The sequence below is a fragment of the Festucalex cinctus genome, chromosome 2 (assembly GCF_051991245.1).
Source record: "Festucalex cinctus isolate MCC-2025b chromosome 2, RoL_Fcin_1.0, whole genome shotgun sequence".
NCBI classification, from domain to species: domain Eukaryota; kingdom Metazoa; phylum Chordata; class Actinopteri; order Syngnathiformes; family Syngnathidae; genus Festucalex; species Festucalex cinctus.
Genome location: NC_135412.1, coordinates 19,059,675 through 19,081,992, shown reverse-complemented (window position 1 = coordinate 19,081,992; position 22,318 = coordinate 19,059,675). Strand labels below are relative to the sequence as shown.

At 39.5% G+C, this 22,318-nt stretch overlaps 1 protein-coding gene across 2 annotated transcripts; it reads left to right on the top strand.

The window, feature by feature from the left end:
• Positions 1-481: 481 nt before the first annotated feature.
• Positions 482-21,750, top strand: LOC144014024 (sodium- and chloride-dependent creatine transporter 1). 2 transcript variants are annotated; one of them, XM_077513506.1, is made up of 14 exons: positions 482-1,020; positions 2,910-3,200; positions 8,478-8,609; positions 8,704-9,031; positions 9,765-9,897; positions 11,296-11,430; positions 11,532-11,635; positions 12,958-13,082; positions 14,512-14,624; positions 17,083-17,223; positions 18,274-18,376; positions 18,449-18,549; positions 18,624-18,794; positions 20,873-21,750. In XM_077513506.1, the coding sequence occupies exons 1-14, from the start codon at positions 990-992 to the stop codon at positions 20,999-21,001; spliced, it is 2,037 nt and encodes a 678-aa protein (XP_077369632.1). In that variant the 5' UTR covers positions 482-989; the 3' UTR covers positions 21,002-21,750. The 2 variants fall into 2 exon arrangements, with proteins under 2 accessions (XP_077369632.1, XP_077369633.1); XM_077513507.1 differs by lacking the exons at positions 482-1,020; positions 2,910-3,200 and adding an exon at positions 3,408-3,555.
• The last annotated feature ends 568 nt before the right edge of the window (positions 21,751-22,318 follow it).

Below are 22,318 nucleotides of genomic sequence, written 5' to 3'. Positions count from 1 at the left end.
CTGGTCAGCAGGACGTTAGCACACATTATTAAATCCGCAGTTAAGACAGTGAATCAAAACAGCAGCCCATCAATCTCGGATTTATGCACGTATATCTGTAATGAGTCCCCTATGGAATGTCGTGTGGTGAAAGTAATAATCCACATCAGGATGACTGGATGTGGAGTGGTGTGGAGTGGAGGGGTTTGCAGTTTACACCTGCAGGTTGATGTGGCGCAAAATGGCAGCCGCCAACGAAGGTGCATTTTGAAAGCCTCATTAATTCGCTTGACTCTTGCAGTGACGTTGGCGCTGCAATCAAGCCACGGGACTCTGTCATTGTACCGTCGCGGGTTCTGATGATGATGATGATGATGATGATGGTGGTGGTGGTGATGATGATGATGATGGTGGTGGTGTGTACGTGCGCGCTCCCATCAGCCAATCACGAAGCAGCAGCGGGGGAGGAGGAGGGGTGGAGGGGTGACGACAATGTCTGGGACGTCACTTGTTCTCTCAGTCTGCACCGCGGCATCACCAGAAGGTCCACCACGGACTCCTGAATCGGCTTTTTTTTTGGGACAACTCGTTGGAGAAAGAAGCTTTTGAAACGCACCCGTTCACCCTAAGGCACCAGCTCTTTTTCGTCTAACGGTCCTCCATGAGATTCTTCAGGCTTACCTTCAAGTGCTTCGTCGACTGCTTCTGAGTCTCCTGCGTCCCCCGGCGCCTGCTGACATTTTTTTTTAAAATCATCTCTCGGCTGCTCTGAGGCGTTCCAACGTGTGATTGAAAAAAAAAACGATTTCTTAACATTCTTAATTGTATTTTTGATATTTCAAAGAGGCGAAATAAACTGAGAAAATCAGAAAAGAGGGTGCTAAACATATCTGCCTGCACATTTACCCTCCCTCGTCTAAAAACCAACAGTAAGCTTGCTTTCCCCCCAATTTAAATTTCATACTCCTTTTTTTTTTTTTTTTTTTTTTTTTCTGGCACAGTTCAACAAAATGTCAGCTGAGATGGGAGAAAGTAGTCGAGGTGAGTATTATTTGACATTAATAGATTGAGTCACATCTTGTGCAAAGTGCAGCAGCAGCAGCATTTCGGTACTCAACATTTGTCACTATAACCCAAAATCTCATATCAAGAAAATCTTAAATAGCGTAGTCAGGGGTTCTGAGTTTGAATTTGGGCGCAAGCAAAGTCTCTATAGTTTGCACACGTGACGTTTGAATGGGTTGTGACCACATTCTGCCTTTTTTTTTTCCACATTCCAAAACAAGACTGATTTGTCCATAGGTGTGAATGGTTGTGCTCTGATTGACTGGTCAGCTCAAATGGGCTCCAGCTCACACGTGATTGAAAATGAATGAATTTCCATTCAGCATTATTGATCATGCTCATCGATTTCCTTATCTATTTTTTCCCCCTCACAAGGCATATTTGCACCCAGGATGTAGCCACAGCCATTCCTCAACCTTGCGCCACTTTATTGCTCTTCTGATCACACACACCCCAAACTGCTCTGATCTGGATTGAGCTGCTTCACTTTGCATCCACGAGAGTCGACCGCTCTAATAATGATGCAGTTACGCCCGGGATGACATTGCCAAAACACTCTACTGCTGTGCATCCAAAATATTAAGAAAAAAAAATAATAATAATAATAATAATAATAAACGATCTGGTTACGAGCAGCAGAGAAGCCCGAGGGTGCAGATAAAGTGTGGTCAGTCTACTACGCTGTGCTGCTGCTGCTGCAGCACACCAATCATCCTGACTGAGACGCAGACAGGCACAATGAATGTCGGGGGAGGGTTGACTCAGTGATGACAACACAACTGCAACATGAGTATAAACATAATTTATCAGGCGAGCACGATCAAGAGAGGATGCTGAGTATTTCTTGAGGCCCGAAGAGATGATTTATGTAAGCGCAGACCTTCTTTCTTTCCGTCCATAAGCAGTGGTTATAAAAAGTATGCACACCCCTGTTCAAATGCCAAGTGTTCAAATGATAAATATCCTTTAATAATATCCAGGGATAATGCATTAAATATCAGATGCTCTCGAAGGCTTTTCCTATCACTGACAAATATTTGGAACTGCTCATAATTCAGGTTCACTTCCAAAATGTTTAGTGCCAATGCAACACTGCTCCTGAACAAAAGACCAAATTACCTACAGTGAAGCGTTATTAACTGGAACTTGAGCAACAAGATGGAGAAAATTCTGAACTGTTCCAAAACCTCCAAGCTTCTTCTATGGAAAAAAGTGACAGGAACAGCCTACTGAAACAGCTGAAATGTAGTTGGAGGCACTTTAAATGGTGCTGACTCCCTGTGATGAGCCCGAATGTGATTGGTTAATTCTGAACACAGCCACATCACTAGTTTAAAGAGGGTGTGCACACTTGTGCAACCACATTAATTTTTATTTTTACTTGTTGAAATGTAAAAAAAAACAAAAACAAAACATTAATATTATTGTACTATAGGTCACACTCATGTTGAAAAAAATTGAGAAACATTTCGTGTGGTGTAGTTTTTTTCCATCACAAAAACATGATTTTTGAACCAGGGTGTGGAGACTTTATATACCTATGGTTAATACAGTCCTTCTCAAAGGGTGAGGCAGGGGGCTTGTTGTACGATGCCAATATGGCCTCAGGGATCTTTCTTCTTTTTTTTTTGGCCATTCTAGAATGAAGTGTAATTGCACATCCACTACAGTAGGTGGCAGTGGTGCTCTCATTGTCTGAGATTGCAAAGGAGCTAAATCCTCCTTGCACTGAGGCGTACATACAATTTTATAGACAATTGATACTACGGTATATTGTCACGGTGAAGAGAGAAAGATGTTTTCTTCCTCCTTTTGGTGGGGGGTTGTAACAAAAAATAATTGATCTTCCTGTCTTTCCCCTCCAGGTGAAATCAGCCTCCCTCAGTTGGAGGCTGGGGAGATATCCGAAGGTGAGGGTGGGGGATCAGCTCACCCCCTGGTGTCGGTGCCAGGGGCGGGCCCGGGCTGCGGCGAGGGCGGCGGAGCCGGCCCGCCACAGATCCAGGACGGAACCGTTGCCGGGCCTGACGCCGTGCCTGCTGTGGAGAGAGAAACCTGGACCAGACAGATGGACTTCATCATGTCCTGTGTGGGTTTTGCTGTCGGCTTGGGCAACGTGTGGCGCTTCCCTTACCTTTGCTACAAGAATGGAGGAGGTAAGCTTTGATGTGTAAAAACTAGGGGTGTGCCCAAAAAAAAAAAAAAAAAAAAAAAAATCGATTCTCATAAGAAATGCGATTCTCATTTAGTACGATTCAGAATCGATTTTAAATGTCCTAAAATTGATTTTATTTAAATTATTGTCTTGCCCTTTTTTGTGTACTGGGAACGCTGTTCATGTAGTACCCGATTTGGCCACTTGGGGGCAGTGTGGTTCCGTGCGTTCTGATGCACAGTTTAGTTGTGGCCGCATTGGAGAGTAGAAGGAAAACGTCACGATCAAGTTATCCCAAGAAAAGTTGATTTTTTATTTTATTTTATTTTTTTGCAACATAGGAAGAGCATATGCCGGTGAGTAATGTTAAGATGCTTCTCTGTATACATTCCTGAAGCGTTTTGTATGAGTAGCCGTTCCTTTGAGAGACAAAAGTGCCGCGAGTAGCGCGCTAATTAGCATTATCGAGTTAGACTGGAGTAGATCATGACAATTATTTCCTCATTTATAAAATGAAGCAAAAATCATTGTCAGTCAAATCATTTTGAATCAAAAATGGATTCTGAATCGAATCGCAGACCCAAAAGTCGGAATCGAATCGAATCGTGAGACAGTCAAAGATTCCCACCCCGAGTAAAACCACATACATGACATGGTTGCATTGACCAACTGGGGCAAAGTTTTGTTTTGTCATTAATCATTGACAGTATCAAGCGAGGAATCAAAGTTTAACAGAAGCGTGTGTTTGAAATGGAGCGGCCCTGCTTGACTAGTCTATGAAGAAGTTGATCCATCAATTCTTTTAGAAAATTGGCCCACATTGTTATCGAGGCTGAGCTGGATTTCCACAACTGCAGATGGCTCATCACAAACAGAACAGCATACTTAATACTTAAAAGTTTGGTGGTGGCCTCGTCATGCTTTGGGGCTGTTTTTCTTCAGATGGAATTGGGAGCGTTTAGACAAGGTGGACTGTGGTGTTCAAAATAGCAATCAGCGTTAGCACAAAATCATCAGACCTCTGCCAGAAATCAACAAAATATCAACAAAAGCCTGCAGGAACAACTGAACCTTATTTGGTGAATCAGAAGCATCTTAAATACTGGCAGTTGTGTGTTAACTCCTATTTAAAATAAGTTAAAATGTGATTGGTTAATTCTGAATATAGCCACATCAGTGCTAAGAGGAAGACTTATTTGCTTACACTCTAGAAAATATTTGTTCATTTTTATTTTCCAGTAGAGTTTTCCAGGATATACAGTCCACCACATTAATAGCAGAAAAGGTCACAAAAACCTGGCATTCGAACAGTGTGTAGACTTTTTATATCTGCTGTAGAGAAAATTATTCATACTCACACCTATGGAATATGTAGTCTTCTATTTATCATGCTTGTTTTTGGAATGTGAATATTTTTGGGTGAAGAAAACCCAGGCAAAGAAGGAGAGAACATAGAATAGAATAGAATAGAATAGAATAGATTGTGATTGTGAATTGACCATACGAGGTTGTAGAATAGAATTATTACAATAATAAGGATGATGATTTGAATTACCTGTATTAGTATTTTTCCCAAAAATGTTCTTTACAATAATATGTTCGATGCAGCCCCACTAGTCTAAACAAAATATTTGTGAAATATGAATAAAGATGCAAAATCCACCCGTTTTTGATCTATCTGTGGTGGTGGCCATTTTGCCACTTACTGTCTGAAAATGACATCACAGTTGCTTGGCTCATGTAACAACCAATCAAAGTTCAGCTTCAGAAAATAGGTGAGACGTAATTGGTCGTTACTTGAACTCTGAACAACGGTGATGTCATTTTCAGTGGACAGCAAGTGGCAAAATGGCCGTCCCGAGATGGATAAAAACAGGTGGATCTTGTTGCTGTATTTATATATTCCACCAACGCAATGTAAATGAGAATGTCATGTTTTTTTATTGTATGGAAATTGTTTGGGTTGACTTGACTTCCTTTTCGATATAATGCATGCATTATAGTTGTTTAGCCGATAGCCATGGAACTAGAGCTCACGATTGTTGTGATCTTATGACACGCTATAATATAATGCAAATCAATTAATATTTGACAAGTCATGTACTACCTGCTGTAAATTTAAACATGAACAACAGTTGGGTCATTTGATGCATTGATATTCTGCAGTTGGCAGAAAGCGCCCATATCCCGCAGACGGGACAAGGTCATGCCTCCGGTGTGGACATTGTCAGGTGCTATTAATGAGCACTTTTACGATCTGATGAGATAAAGAAGGTTCGGCTATGTAAGGTTTTGTCATGTGACAGTAAAGTAGACCGACGGACGACATATTGTTGCCTGGCTGTGAGCACGTAGCTTTATTGTAGCCGCTTAACAGATGTACACGTCACCTCTCCCCTGTGTCCTTTCCATTTTCATTCACGCCAACGTGTCCAATGGTAACCTGCGCAGATTATTGCCTTTGCCCTTCTCTTATCCTAGCCCCACCCTCTTTTCCATATTTTTTACGATGTGCTGTGCTGAAATTAAGGCCAATGAGTGCTTGTGTGTGTGTGCGCGTATCTTCGTCCAGCCCTCCCTCTGGCTTGTGTGTTTGTCTCGTGACCCACAGCTCTGATACCCACCTTCTGGTATCGAATAACAATGGCCTGCTTCACAGAGTCCAGTCCCCCCCCCCCCCCCCCCCCCCTTGCACTCTTGCTGCTTTTTGTATGTGCTCTCTCTGTGCCTGATAAGATGGCATTGGGATACACAATAACAAGAACCTGTCCTCTTTCTCGCCCTTCGCGCATCCGCTAAATCATTTCACTGCGTGTCCTTGGCCAGCCTAGAGTCGACCTTCCAAAAATGACAACAGTTTCAGATAAGCACTGAGTCAAACTCCCCATTCGATCGCCCCATGTACAAATGTCCATATTTATTTCTTTGTGGTCCGAGAGGATTTACTTAAGCCTATTAAGGACGCAGTTGGCCATAACTTGGGCTTGGGGTGTCTCTACCGAAAGCCCCTTTTCTCTCCACTCATTCCATTCACGCCTCCCATCTCATCTGGTGCTCTCGTCTCTTGTCTCTCGCTCTCCCGCCCCTGTCTCTTTCTGTTTGAGTCACGCTCGCCAATGTTGCCTTATAAGGCTATACAGCCCTCGACTCCCGGAGAACGACATGTGAATGAGGCACAAATTGTCAATCAATAACTCGGCTCCGGTGCCAGACTAATGTAGATCGCCCTGTCGTTTATGTATTTATTTATTTTTCCGGCTTTTGCCAGTACCCCACCCCCCACCTCCCTCCCAGCTTCGTCCCACTTTTATTTTCAGCCTCCCTCCTGTGTGATCCATCCATCTTTCCCTCCTTTTGCTCTTAGCCAGCCTGTGCGCTGCGTCACATGACCGACCGCCTCATTGCAATTCTGTTCAAACGACATTTTGGATTTGCATGGCCTCACGTCCTACGTTTATGCTCGGTCGTGGGGTTCTTATTCACAGGATGCTTTCTATAGATGCTAGCTCCGGGCCAAATCCCGCCAATCAAAACTAAACAAGTCTCTATCACGACTAATTACTCATGAACAACTCCCATCATCCCTTTTGCTGTCTCTACTCGCTTGCCTCTTTATGCATTTCAGGACCAAATGAGAACTTACATTTGCATTTTAACATTCCCCAACTTGAAGTTTTGCTGTGTTATGTAACACCATATTACACTCCATAACAGTTAGATAGCATTTGTTTTATGTCACGACATGTGTTCATCTAGATTTGTTTTTCCTTGTCCACATTGCATTCTTAATCAAAGTGGATATTTGATTATTATTGGCTATTTTTTTGACTAGCAAGTACAATTGTTTGGTCTCATTCAAACAGAGAGGAGAAATGTTGATTGACTTAACAATTAACCAATTTGTTAAGTATACATACTTGGCATTTATATGTCTATCATACGGGTATGGAATTACATTAATAGGAACGTAAGATAAGTAAGATCAACTAGTAAATAATATTTACAACAAGGAGATTGTCCGTTTGTAACGTAATTCACTGCTTTTCAATACACATGGGGTATAATGTCTCAATACACCAATAAATCATCCAGCCAAATACATCAGCTGATATTAGGACTTTTCAAAAATAATAATATTCAGCAGGAGTTTTTCCCAATTAAAAAAAATTCTCATGAAACAGTAAACGCTGTTCAGTCGGTTTGGGCAGGAAGTGTTGGACATGCATGGCTGGCAGAATATTATTCTGTGTGAATTGCATCCTTCTCAATCCTAGAAATCAGCATGAATTATTAGTAATACTCTACACACAGTACTTACTTTTCTCCATATATTTGATGCTACCATACACTATTTGCCCAGCACTGACAAGTAATGGGAACCCTTTGCAACAACCATTGGCAACATATATAGTACAGTACATTTAGATGCCATCTTGAATACGTCATACGATACTGCAACAATATTGGATGTGGCAAAGTGAAGATGCCCCGTTCATTTATTCCAGCCAAATCTCATTGGACTAATACAGAACAATTACTATTAATTGTATTTTATCATTCTAACTCTGTTTTACAAAATATTTTAATGGCTAATACGACAGCCACATCCAATATGTGCTGACCATCGTTTCCAACTGGCCACCCGGTACAACGGGTATCTGCAACAGAAATAAAAAGGAATAAAAGGAACACAAAATTGGGGTTCTTTTATGAAACTGGTTCAAATGGTTCTTTTGTTGCCGACCCAAATGTAATATGTCCCTCCTCACATGCCATACTGTGATTCTTTCTGCCAGGGGCAGTCTAAATGTGTAATGTACAAAAACTAACTTTAGGTTATTTTTAGTAGTAGTAGTAGTAGTTGTAGTAGGATTCATGTCTAGTGTATATTAGTAGGGTTAAAATTTCCCATTTCAATTGAACCATATGTAAATGCAATTCTGTGAAAGATATGTTTTCTGTTGTAAAGTTAAATACTAAAGGAGAAAGTATTGTAAAAATATGTCAAAATGTCACTCATATCTTTGTTGTTGTAAGCTTTAAGAGACCAAAAATAAGTTATTTTATTCATATTTTATTCATTAATTGGATGGATGGATGGATGGATAGATAGATAGATGATTTTTTTTAAAGTCTATCAGCCAATTAATTGTTTATTGGAATATTTTCTGCCAAATATCAGAATTGGCACCGTTCTCCAAAAAAAAAAAATCAACAACATATTGCTCGGGCCCTATATCCTTTCAATGTGATGAGCTGTTGTTGTTTCCTGTTGCAGGTGTGTTCCTCATCCCTTACTTGCTGATTGTGTTCATCGGGGGCATCCCTGTCTTCTTCCTGGAAATCTCTTTGGGGCAGTTCATGAAGCAGGGAGGGGTTTCCGCCTGGAACATCGCACCCCTTTTCAAAGGTTGCCGCTCAGTGTCAGACAGGAAGTGTACGCACTGGACGATGATTGACGATGTCATTCATTCATGTCCCGATCTTCCTCCTCTCCCGACCAGGTTTGGGCTTGGCCTCAATGGTGATTGTGTTCTTCTGCAACACCTACTACATCATGATTCTGGTGTGGGGTCTCTACTTTCTCTTCCACTCTTTCACCAATCCGCTCCCATGGGCCACCTGCGGCCATACTTGGAACACTCCCAACTGTACCGAGGACTTCCGCCGCACTTGCCACAACCACAGTGGTGCACAGCTATCATCTGCTGCGCAAACCACCAAGCCACTCGCCCCTGTGCTTCCGCTGGACGTATCCGCGACCCTTTCACTCCTTAACAACAGTTGCATAGAGACGGAAGGCATGCGCTCACCAGTCATCGAGTTCTGGGAGTATGTATCTCTTCTCCACTCATTTTATCAGCTAGCTAGGGTTGATTGAAAAACTTATTTTACTGCCATGTGTGCAAATGTTGGCTATTAACTCATTCACTCCCAGCCATTTTCACCCCCAAAATAACTTCGCTCCCGGCTGTTTTCCTGGATTTTGACTGATTTTGCAAGGCCCACAAAATAGTGTGTTCTATTGCTATAAAAACATGGAACCTTCCAAAAGAAAGATTAGTGTCTCTTCTTTCATCAGGAAAAAAATATATATTTGTATCGGTTTCCGTTTACAGTAATTAGCACTACAATATAGCTAAATCATTATTCACAAGACTGTTGAAAACACTGGGGAAAAGAGCTTGTTGCAAAATGGCCCTGTTTGATCTCGTATACTCTGCTGTCACCTGCTGGACGTTTTTTGTAATAACTACAATTGCTTTAAGCGACCTCTTCAGGTCAGAAGCTACATCAAAGCCTTCTGTATGCATTAGCATAAAAAACATAAAAATGTATAAATACGTTTTTGGGACCATGGCAATATTTAATATAGAACGTGTTTATACATTTTTGGTAGCAAATGAGGTAATAATAGATGTCATAGTTGAATTATTCTGCTACATCATGATGGTTGTGTGATTCTGATGAGACAACCAAAAATGTTTCAGCGTGATATTGACCCTTAATGACGGCGATTTCAATCTAGAATTGCAATTGCTGAAGTTTGTTTTCTTGTCCCCAGACGCAAAGTTCTCCGCCTGTCCGGCGGCATTAATGAACCCGGAGACATCAGCTATGAAATGGTGCTGTGTCTCCTCGCCACCTGGGTCATTGTTTACTTCTGCATGTGGAAGGGGGTCAAATCTACGGGCAAGGTAGGTTTCATCTAGATTTACAAATCACTAATCATAATTATGGGTGCAACATTTTGGGTTTACGGAGCATAGATCAATTATCATGTATTTATATCCAGTCTCTTTCAGCTACCAAAGTTATAGGCTGTATTTCTGTCGTTACCTGAAAGTTGAAATAATTGTGGCATTTTGCCCTTTGACCCCCAATCAGCTTTGGTGTAGTGAGAGGATCAGTGTCTAGAATGGAACCCGTAACAGCTCACATTCTTCTGCTTATTGTGTGGTTGTTTTTTAATCATGGAAATGTGCACTTCAACTATTTTTGTCAGATAATAATTATACAGTAATTCCCCCCTCCATCATGGGACTTATGTTCCAGACCACTCTTTTAATAATTGAAATCCATGATTTAGAAATACACTATTTAAATACGCCTGAGGCATATTTTTATATAATTTACAGCACTTTGAAATGTATATATTTTTATGTATTTATTTAAGCACACTTTTAAAACAATACAAACCTTTAAACAATATATTGACAGAAAGCAATAGTAAAAAAAAAGTAAAAAAAAAAAAAAAAAAAAAGGAAGAAAAATCCATGTTATAGTGGGCCCTCGAAGCGTAACCCACGATATAGCGGGGGGTTACTGTATAAAAATGCACTGATGCGCTTATGATGCGCTCCAATGAACAATTTTCAGGATGTTGTATTGTTGTAGCTGCTCAATACATTGTCATTCTTACTAGCCTGCAATATATAGAAAGTCTAGTTTGCGTCTCCAGTATCCACATCTGAAAAGGCAAGGGAAAAAAAAAAAGAATGAGAATCAGCTAACCTGCTTGTAAGCCGATTAGCAACGTTCCACCATGTAGATATTTGCGATTTGGAAAGAGGCCATACTCAGGCCAAGATCAAGGCAAATATGTGCTTTCTCAGGAGTTGACTTTTTATACTGACTGTTAGTGGGTAATAGGGGCAGCGGTTTTGGACGTTTGAAAAGGTCTGCCAAAAACCCCTGCTATTGCAGGAGGTTTACAAATTGTCTGGCTTTCCATTTTACAGGCTACCTTTTCTTCAAAGTAACTTGACAGGGCCCATTACACATCTTCACCGAGGACCTAATGGGCTTAAGACTTGAGTATTTACAAAGCAGGTAATTGCTTAATCAAAGTGCTAAAAACATACTTTGGTGCAGTTACATTTGACCATAACAAATAGACCACATAGCCTGTTTCTAGTCAATACAAATGCATTTCATTTAATGTGGCAAGTTTGAATGTCAACAGTTTACTGTTAATGTTCACTTATGTGAGTTCTGACACATACTACTTATGTTCAACTTCACCTACCCATCAAAATCCAACACATTTCTCCCGTATCTCCTATTCATCGTATGTATTTTCCCTCTTCCTGTAGATAGTGTACTTCACAGCTCTGTTCCCGTACGTGATTCTGGTTGTTCTTTTGGCCCACGGTGTCACCCTGCCTGGCGCATTAGATGGGATTATATACTACCTGAAACCAGATTGGTCCAAACTAGGAGAAGCGCAGGTAGACTCATGTTTTGTACTAACTCTTGTTTAATTCTATTTGGCTTCTTAAATTTTGCATCCAACCCTGCGATTCAAAATCTTCTTTTGCCTTTGTGGTAGGTGTGGATTGATGCTGGCACCCAGATTTTCTTCTCTTATGCCATCGGACTGGGTGCCCTGACAGCGCTGGGCAGCTACAACCGCTTCCACAACAACTGTTACCAGTAAGTTGAAACACTGTGTGAAAGCAGACCCCGATTCTGGAAATAACTTGACATAACTCAAGCTTTCTGTGACCTTTGACCTGATTACTATAAATATGAATTTGAAATGTGGAACACAAGCGCTGTTTTTTGCATCCATGATTGTTTCAGTCTTCATTTTAGTCTTTTAGGTTAAAATTTTAGTCATTGCCAATATGGTAGTTTTAACCCAGTTTTAGTCAACAAAAGCTCAAAAAGGATTTATTCTAGTTTTGGTCAACAAGTTTGACAAAATGCTACTGTTAAGAAATTAATACGATCTGAACTATAAAACAAGCAAAACAAAAATCATTTTTTGTAATGTTACTTAAGCCTCGGGCGACACGGTGACTGACTGGTTAGCACGTCTGGTTAGCATTATTGTACAGAATGTCCCGCCTTTTCTCGACGAAATTACTGTGGAGAGGCTATTGCCAGGTTAATTATTTTAACGATCCGGCCCGCTGGGTAATATATTTCCCTCCATGTGGGCCTTGTGCTAATATGAGTTTGACACCCCTGCAGTAGACGGGCGCTGCAGTTTACGGTAGTTAAACAGCTGTGCTCACACTGCTGTGTGAACATATCCTGCCAATATCTAGCATAGTGTAGTGTTAAGTGCTGTATGAATTGTTTATTCAACGCTAAGTGTGGCTAGAGAAGACATTTAATTGGCGGCCTAGATTTGCGCTGCTGTGTTAACCCCCAACCTCCACTGCGCAATTGTTTTGATCACGCACGTGCATTAGGATTCCCCCGAGTGCTCTCAGACATGACCGGACATGCTTCTGCTTGGATGCGTGAGGCTCGCAGCTGTAGCAATTTATTAATGACCATCATCAATTAATACCATATTCTTTTGCTCTGTCAGATGATGTATTGATTCGTTGCCAGCACATCAAATTCACTCCATTGTAATAGCGGTGTAAAAAACAAACAAAGCGAAAACGGGAGAGAGAATCTGAGCTCACAGTTTCCATATTTATACAAGCATGTGTGTTTCATCCTGCGATGGGATATGTTTAGATCCAGCAAGTAGCCATTAGGTCTTTCACCCCGTCTCCCCTCAGACCTTGAGCCAAACTCGCTGTTGCCATATTTGCAGTGCATCACCACAAGGACAACAGCAGCTTGTCGAGATATATTTATCTACTCTTTATCCCCACATTTATCATCCTAGCCCAGCCTTTCTCTCGCTAATATTTCTTGTGTCCCGCCTGTCATGTTTCAACATATTAGGAAGCGTACTTTTCCTCACGTGTAATCCTATTTGTGTTTGTCTTGTTTTCTTACCTTTTCTCCAGGGATGCGTTTGTGCTGGCACTCATTAACAGCGGAACCAGTTTCTTTGCCGGATTTGTTGTGTTCTCTGTGTTGGGTTTCATGGCTGCGGAGCAAGGTGTGGACATCAGTAAGGTAGCTGAGAGTGGTAAGTACAGTGAATATGTTGAAAAACACTACAGGGAGTCCTAGAGTTAAGGCGCACTCGGCCTAAGGCATTTCGTGTTCACAATGGTTACTCCCGGTCTGCCATTTTGGCCCCGTCCACCATTTTGGCTCTTCGTCCGCCATATAGCCCTTAGCTAGTGCTAGCGCTTGTGCACTTGTGGGAGTATCTTTGGGGTTTTTTGCCCTCTTTTTTTTTTTTTCCACATCATGGCCCCAGAGAAAAAGAAAGCTACGTCTTCTATCAATTTTGGTTCAGTCAAAAGAAAAGCAATTACCATGGAAACGAAGCTAAACATCATAAAAAGATTGCAGAAAGGAGAGACACCGACGAACATCGGCAAAGACTTGGGCTTCAGTCAGACAGCATCTTATTTATTTTAAATTTTTTATTTGAATGTATTTTAGATTTTTTTTATGCAAATTATTTTGATGTAAATATTGACTTTATTGAGGAAATTCGACTTAGGCCTAAGTCAAAATTCAGGTTACATCTCTAGTGTAGGAACTAGTGTTAATTTTGTCTGCCATTTTTAAATTTTGTCTCAGTTTTAGTCCAATTACAGTCACGCTTGTTAGTTTTTATCACAGTTAGTCAACCTCATCCCATTTGTATTTAGTCAATTTCTAGTTGGCTATAAATCTAGCATTTTAATCTTTCTTTTATTTTCATTTTATTCATCTAGTTTTAGTCAACTAAAACTCAAATGTTTTAGTCAGGACAACCATTTTACCCCGTATATATTTTTTTGTGAGCAAATGTATTGAACCTTTTCGGATCTAAAAATATTTCCCAGAAAAATTTTTCATTTTTTGATGAAAAACAACTTAACACACAATTACAGTGGCTACTATGGCTCCATGCTATGCTAGTAAGTTAGCATTCACATTAACATTCTAGTTGAAATGTGATAGCTGAATTGGATTAATGTTAAGTTATAACTATAATGTACATTTTTTTTTAGCCTTTCACCGTGAATCCACCTCCTGTCTGTCCCATGTGTTTATGCTGTGTGTCACATGTCAGTGTCACAGAGATGCGACAGTTTAGCGTAGACAAGATTTTGCAAAATCATATAATTTTCATCTCGTTTTTGTTCATGAACTAAAATGTCCTTAGATTTTGGTCCAGTTTTTATGAAGTGAAGGACATTTCAGTCTCGTCTTCATTAGTCGACGAAAATGCATATACTGATTTAGTCCCAGTTATTGTTTATTAATGAGGGTTTTAACCTAGTCTGGTCTAGTTTTAGTCCGGTGAAAAATGTGTGTTGACGAAATTATTTTTGTTTAGTTTTTAAATTAACACTAGTAGGAACTCCAACATAGCTCGAGAACTCCCTGTACAGGGAAATGGAAGGTACAGTATTTCCTAAATGCCGTTTACACTGAGTTTGTATGTTTACATGTAGGACCCGGCCTGGCGTTTATAGCCTACCCTAAGGCTGTGACTTTGATGCCTCTAGCACCACTGTGGGCAGCACTCTTCTTCTTTATGTTACTCGTACTTGGCCTGGACAGTCAGGTAAGGTAGTCTGCGTCGTAAATAACACCTCTTCCTTTCGTTCTTATTTTCTTTCGCATTGTTACAGTATATACTCCACTTGTCCATTTTTTTGTGTTGCATTTCTGTGCAGCGTGTTAGTTTGTGCCTACATCTATTGTCATTTGTCTGTGAGATTCTTTCTCATTCACACAGTCATTCTACTGTCCATTCATGCTCTCTCACTGGCTATTCTTTGCCTGCATGGTTTCTTGTCTGGGCGGAATGGATCATGTGTCAGTAACTACTACAGCTGTCAACCCTTTCAGGTTATTTTGGAGGTTGACCCTCATGATATGCTATAACGTTCCAAAGATGATACCTGGAGAATTGTAGTCAGTGTTCAAATGTGTCACTTATAGCGGCAGTCCCATCCAAATGAGTTTTGAATTGCAGTTGGGTTGCATCAGATCTAACAGGACAATTGACTAAATTGTGGCATATCTACTGTATAACTCGAAGGTCACTAACCTTTTTTAACTGATACTTCTTGGGAACTGATTAATGCAAAGGGTTACGAGTTTGACACACACTTCAGTAATTAGAATTGTGTTCAAATTACCTTTAATAATGGCATTATTAAGGCCTGACATATTTAATCAACTGATATTAGCTCTTTTGAAACAGTCAAAAATCAGCACCAAAAAAAAAAGGCAATTATTTTTATTTTTTTATTTTTGTGCACATGATGTGACATGAACACACTAAAATATAAGACCAAAATAATAACGTTGCCACAGCAGTTTTGCCAATTTTCCTCACAGTTGTACAGTTAAAGAAATACCAAAGAGCAAAGTATTGTAAAACAGTCAAATGTTTGGCCTGTACGTCATATCTTTGTTGTTGTTTAATTGGTTATCTGAATTTTATTCTGCCAAATAACGGAATCCGTATCAGTCATTATTACTACGGCTGAGTTAAAAAAATAAATAAAAAATAATAATAATAATAATAATAATAATATATATATATATATATATATATATATATATATATATATATCAAATAATCGATAATGAATCAATTTCCCTTTGAAACACTTACACTTTCATTTTCAGACAATTCAGAATCTTTTTTTATTTATACTCAGAATTATTAAATTAGAATTATGTAAATATTTTCATCTCATTCTTGCTGATGTCAATGTTTGTGTAACGCTTAATTATAAGGTGTTATTTTCCAAATAAACCATTTAACAAGTTACTGCATCCGTAAAATTTAATTTGGAATTTGTTTGTGAAGATTTTGGTCACATCCTTGATATTTAATAATTGATGTTCCACAATTAATCAATATCCAATGGAATTGAAGTGAATGGAATCAGTCGGGGAAAAAAAATTAAATCGAACTGAACTCTTGTGAATCGAAATCGAATTGATTGAGGAAATTCGACACCCAGCCCTAGTTATTACTTTATGTAATAACATCACAATAACAATCTATCATTAGTAATTAATAGGGATGTAACGATATCCAAATGTCACAATACGATATTAGCACGATCTGAAATATGATAATTATCACAATATAGTGGGGATGTTGGTAATATTTAAAAAAGGTCACAATATTGTAAAAAAAAAAAAAAGCTCATAATAAAAAAAGCACAATAACAAAAAATTATTATTATTATTATTATTATTATTATTGTTATGTTGTTAATGCTCCCACACATTGATTTCCTCCACATAGTGACTTGCTTCACAGGCATATTATGTTCCCCTTCATCTGACAATTAGTGTAGATTTTAAACATAGAATGGCCAAAACATCCCAAATGAATTAATTAAATTCCACTAAAAGAGCCAGAGGGTTCTAGAACTGCACAAATGCAAATCAACCTGACTTTTTTAACAGATGTGTTGCATTTAAATATTGTGAACATGACGACAACGATATTGTGGCAGTTTTAATATCACGATATCACGATATTGCGCTTATCGTTACATCCCTAGTAATTAATGGTATTCATTTATGTGAAGACACTGATCATGTTCATGATTTCACATGATTATTATGAAACAGACAAATACGCAACATTATATTTCCATAAATACCTGCTAGTGTTTACATTTTCAAATCATCACCACTCCAACATTCATGGGAAACCACAATTGTCCCATGACTGGTGAGCTATTTTTAGAACAAGCCCACGGGCTACCCATGTGACCCTTGGGGGCAACCTGGTGCCCAGCCGCACCCGTTGGTGACTCCTGCTACATGGATTATTGTATGTGAATGCTTAACTAACATTGAATTGAAATGCTCTTCAAGTAAAAGGAAAAAAAATAGGTAAATGTTAGATTGACAACATTTTAATTTACATGATAGCTTTACAGTTTTGTAGCACTCTCTTGCGAGTTCCGGTCATAAGTTCACTCTGACTTTTGCTTCAATATGACTCGTATCTACTATCCTGCTCTCATTTGCCGTTTTATTTCAAGTTTGTCGGAGTAGAGGGTCTGATAACCGGCGTCATGGACATGCTTCCTCCCAAGTCCGCACTGGCCTCCTTGCGGCGAGAAGTGGTGGCAGCCATTTGCTGCGTCATCTGCTTCTTCATTGACATGTCCATGGTCACAGAGGTACAAACTCCCGTTCATCACTTCACCGTTGCCCAGTTGTCATCAGCATTGAGAGCTAACGCCGATATTGGGCATTTTGACAAATATCAGTATTGGTCTTCTTTTTAAATCTGACGGCCGATATAAGGTAAATATAAAACAATTTTAATCTCAGGGAGCTATTGATTTAAATTTCCGGTTAACTTAATAAGAGATGCTACTGACCCTGGGAATCTTCTGAAACATTTGTTTTTGTGAGAGATTTCAGGTTCAAGTATTTTAAATTCTGGAAAAAAAAAATATTTACTGTAGAAAACTATACAGAGCTATGGTATTTACTTGCTTAAGTTTCCAATTAACCTTTTAAGACGTACTAATAACCTTGGGAGCTCCCTGAACGTTTTGTTATAAATTTAAAAGGATGTCTAAGATAAAACTAAACAAATCCTTCTACATTTTGAAGTCTGAAAAATTGTTCAATAAACATGTTTGAAGACATTACAACAGAGTCAAGTCAATATTGGCATTAGTATTTCAATTTTTTTTGATGGCAATAAATTAACCCCCCCCCCCCTTTTTTTTTTTTTTTTTTTTTAAATAAACTGAAAAATAACGGTTATTGGCCTCTTTGGCTACTAATTATCCAAATCGGTATCTGCCCTAAAAAAAGAAAAACAAAACAAAACATTGGTCTATTGAGAGCCATTTTAAAGTTGGCAGTATTGTTATCATTATCATTATCATATTAACCGTTGAGAAATTGGACAAAAGCCGCTTATTGCTATCAAAGTCCAGTATGGTTCCTGCTGGCAAGATTACCGTATTCATTTATACCTCGCCACCAAAGTACGGGTAGGTGTCATATAAAAACATTGATAAAGGTAATTTTTATCTAGAAATATGAGATGATTTGTCCTCGAAGGTGCTTTGAGGATGTTGACACATCTCAACAGGCACACAAAACCATTTGTGGCATGACTAAGCAGTTGGAAAGCTCCAAATAGGTCACGTATAAAAAATGTACTGCAAATTTTTCACATTAACTACGCTCACGTCCTTTCTTCCTGCCAGGGAGGGATGTACGTCTTTCAGCTATTTGACTACTACTCTGCCAGCGGCATCACTCTGCTGTGGCAGGCTTTCTGGGAGTGTGTGGTGATTGCGTGGGTCTACGGTAAGACACGAGCCGTGTCTTGTTGAACAATAAACGCCAGCAGACATTCACGTTTTTGGAACCTCTCGTCAGGCGCCGACCGGTTCATGGACGACGTGGCCCGTATGATCGGCTATCAGCCCCTTCCGTACATGAAGTGGTGCTGGTCCTACATCACGCCCCTTGTCTGTGTGGTGAGTGTATTTGGTATTGTGGTCGTATTTTGGTATGCCCGTTGGGGGCAAATGACATTGACGTGTGCTTCTAGGGAGTGTTCTTGTTCCATGCGGTCAACTACAAGCCCCTAACCTACAACACTGTGTACACATACCCGTGGTGGGGCGAAATGCTTGGCTGGGCTTTGGCCCTTTCCTCCATGCTTTGTATTCCACTCACTGTTGTCTACAAGCTGCTGCGCTGCAAAGGATCACTGCGGGAGGTCAGTATGTCAGTCTGACTGCATGTCCAGACAAGTTTTTTTTGTTGTTGTTTTTCTCCGTCATTGTCAAAAATTAGAAAGAATGTGTGTGTGACCATAGTTACTGCTGTTTGCTATATGTCATTTGGATTATTCATTATAGTGGTGAAACATAACTCAACGTAACACACCGCTTACTCTCAGGCTAACTTAAAAATAAAGTTTGTTTACATTAATGGCAATGCAAATAGCCTTAGTAGACATTTACTTTGAAAGTGGCCCACGTCACGGCATGGTGGCTAGCTTGACTTCCTTTTTAGACATTCGTAGTTTTTGACATTAAAGTTGCGACCAACATCAACATAAAGCAATCCCAAACTCATATTCAATCGCTAATTAATTACGCCATCATTATGATACAGCAGAAGTCTCCGACATCACGTAAGTGGCTATTGGCTAGCATGCAGCTAGCTGTTAGCATTAGCTACGGGTGCTTGGCTCACTTGGTAAGCTATAAATGAGTTTGAGAGCTGGTAACTGGCTTACTTTTTAATTCAATCACCATGTTTAAAAGAAGGGAATGTGCCTTAAATTACATTTTGAGGTCTTTTCATTCATTAAAAAAATAAATAAATAAATAAATAGAACTTTGTCTTCATTTATTTTATTAACAAAAATACTTTTGCCCATTAAAAAAGAAAAACATTCAACTCAAAATGTCAATCGTAGCCATTTTTGATTGTAGGAACACAAGTTTAAGCCCTTAATTATTACCTTGTTATTTTACACAGGGACCATATATAAATCTGCCTCATAATCATATTGCACTTCAAGTTGTGTTCCTAAATGGCTAGACATTTTGAATTGATTTTTTTTTTAATATTTAATTTCATGGGAAAACATTTTTTTCAAAATAAATGAAGACAAAGTACTATTTCTCTTCTTTTTTCTGATCCGAAAACGATCCGATCCGTGGCTGAAATCCGTGATCCAATCAGAACTATGACTTTTGTGAGCCGTTGCACCACTATTAGATCTGCCACTATAAGATCTGCCAAATAGTCCTCCACATCATTGTTGTTGAATTTGCAACCATACTTGATGCTTCACCTTTGGTCCAAGAGGCTACTTTGACTACAGTGTCTGAAGCTTGTAGTCAGGTCAGGACGTCATTGGGTTTTCATGGTGCTATACATTTGATGGTGTTGAGAACAAACATCAATATGTACTGGAATCAGAAATAAGTCAGCAGGTGTCCGTGACATCTTCTCCTCCTCTTAGAGTTGTTAAAAAAAAATCTCAACAATCATACTCTAAAAATGCACACGAGCTTGCTTTTTCACTTGATCAATGCAATTGTATAGAAACAGTAGAATAAAATAGACAACAATAAATCCTGCCTTTCATTTCTGTACCGAAAAGTCAACTGTTTGGCAAATAAATATAGGCTAACCATAATCTTATCCAGACTGAAGAGGTTTATTGACTCTTTCCTTTTCTTAATGTTCAGCATCATGATGTTATGCCATAGGACACTAATTTTTTCCAGTATCAAACCTTGAACCTAGTTTTGAAATCCATGAAATTTTTGTGATAGAAATGTTGTATAGGAGAGATCACTTCTCATCTTAGTGTAGGAGTGCTACAAAGCCAAATTATTGACTTCATGAAATATTTTAAAGAATCCACAAACCAAATTTGCTTTTTAACATCTTGAAAGAGGTCAGTGACCTAATTGAAAGCTAAACCTAGCACACTAAAAGGAAAGTCACAGATAATATAAAACAGTCAACAGCAAGTGGCAAAATGGCCGCCCATGAAATGGATAAAAACGGATGTGTTTTGCTGCTATATTCCACAAACGCAATATTCATCAGAATGCCATATTTAGACTACAACATATTATAAAGAACATTTTGGGATTGACTTCCCTTTGACAAATGTCATCAGTATTGATTGGAAAATAGCAAACCCAATGACATCATTGTTTGGGGTGCACTAAAACATCTGTGCCGTAGCTTGATTCGAGTCTTGGTGCCGATACAATCACCAGGAGAGCCCTCGCAGACATAAACGTGCTTTTATCTTTCCACATGCAGCGCTGGCAGCATCTGACCACCCCGATTTGGGGCAGACATCACCTGGAGTACCTTGCCCCAGAGAGCGAGGCCAAACTGCTGCCCCCTGCAGGATCGAAGAACGACCATCTCTTCGAAAGTGCCGTCTGATCGTCACAAAAAAGGAAAAAAAAAAAAAAAAAACGAGATTCCCAAAACCAAGATCGCCCTTTGTACGTCAGCTGCTTCTTTTAACTAGTCCACCTGTTACAAATAAAACTAACACGTCACATTGGAGTGGTGAGAGCAAATGTTAGAACGCTGGTTCAACCAGCCCAACACAGATGGACCAAATATTAATTGGAAAATAAGTGAGACGCACACAACCTCTGTTGACAACTTGCTGTCGGCTTTTCTACTCTCCTCCAACTGACCCTTTTTCTGCTTCTTGTGCTGTCCTGTCTGGCGCGTGTCGTGTCCTTTGTGCTTGCACTTAAGCGCTTTCTGTCAAGGTGCAGCAGCTCTATCCACGTCGATACACTCAAATCACTATGTGAATATTAAATGAAATTATTAGTGAATCCTCACGTCTGCTGCTAAAATGGTTGGCGATGCGCGTGTGTGAGTATGCGCATCAGAGTTTGGCAGCTGTCGCCACGTTGCTTTCCACCAGCTGTATTCGCTCATGAATTGTACAAAAATAAGAAATGAAGACAATCCATGTCCAGATCCAAATGTGCTATGAGCCTACTGTATGTATTCAGTGTTTGTGTATGGTCTGTGATTCAATGTTATCAATAGGACTGCGGCATTATCAGTATTTTCCCCTCAAGAAAGTTAGACTATAGGATAAGAAAAATCACAAGAATGGTGGCAGTTTGAACGGCTATGAGAGACTCAATAAAAGGCCCCAAAATGAACACAGTTGTCTGTTTTATTTGTATGCATTTATACAGAAAGGCACAGAACCTTTTTAAGGTCACCTAACACGGCAGTGAGATATCCGGCCATGACACAGAGGCTGTGTGTTTATTGAGTGACAAGTGTGTTCGCTTTACATTTGTTGAAATCAATAAGTGCTTCACTCACAAAAATAGAAAGGCCATGAAATAAAATGCCACCATGACACTGGGTCCTTGAAATAGAATGGAGCTCAAGAAGTCAGCAGAATCAGATACGTGAATATTGACTATAAATATACACCCACGCCGAGTTCAGTAGTTCCTGCTGTCTTCAAGCGTAACTATGAATGCAATTCTAGCCTTTTGTTCAACCTTTGCCGTCACAAATTCGTTCTTCAAGCTTGTAGGACCACCCCAGATTTCATTCTCGGAACTTTATGATTAACAAATGTCTGCATCAATTGATTAGTTGTGGCACAAAACACTCACACATGTCAACGTTGTCGATGGTGCCACTGACATTTTACTTTTCCCTTCCGCCTCTCCTACAGTCTATAAATACACACTCTTAGTTATTAGTCCTGCA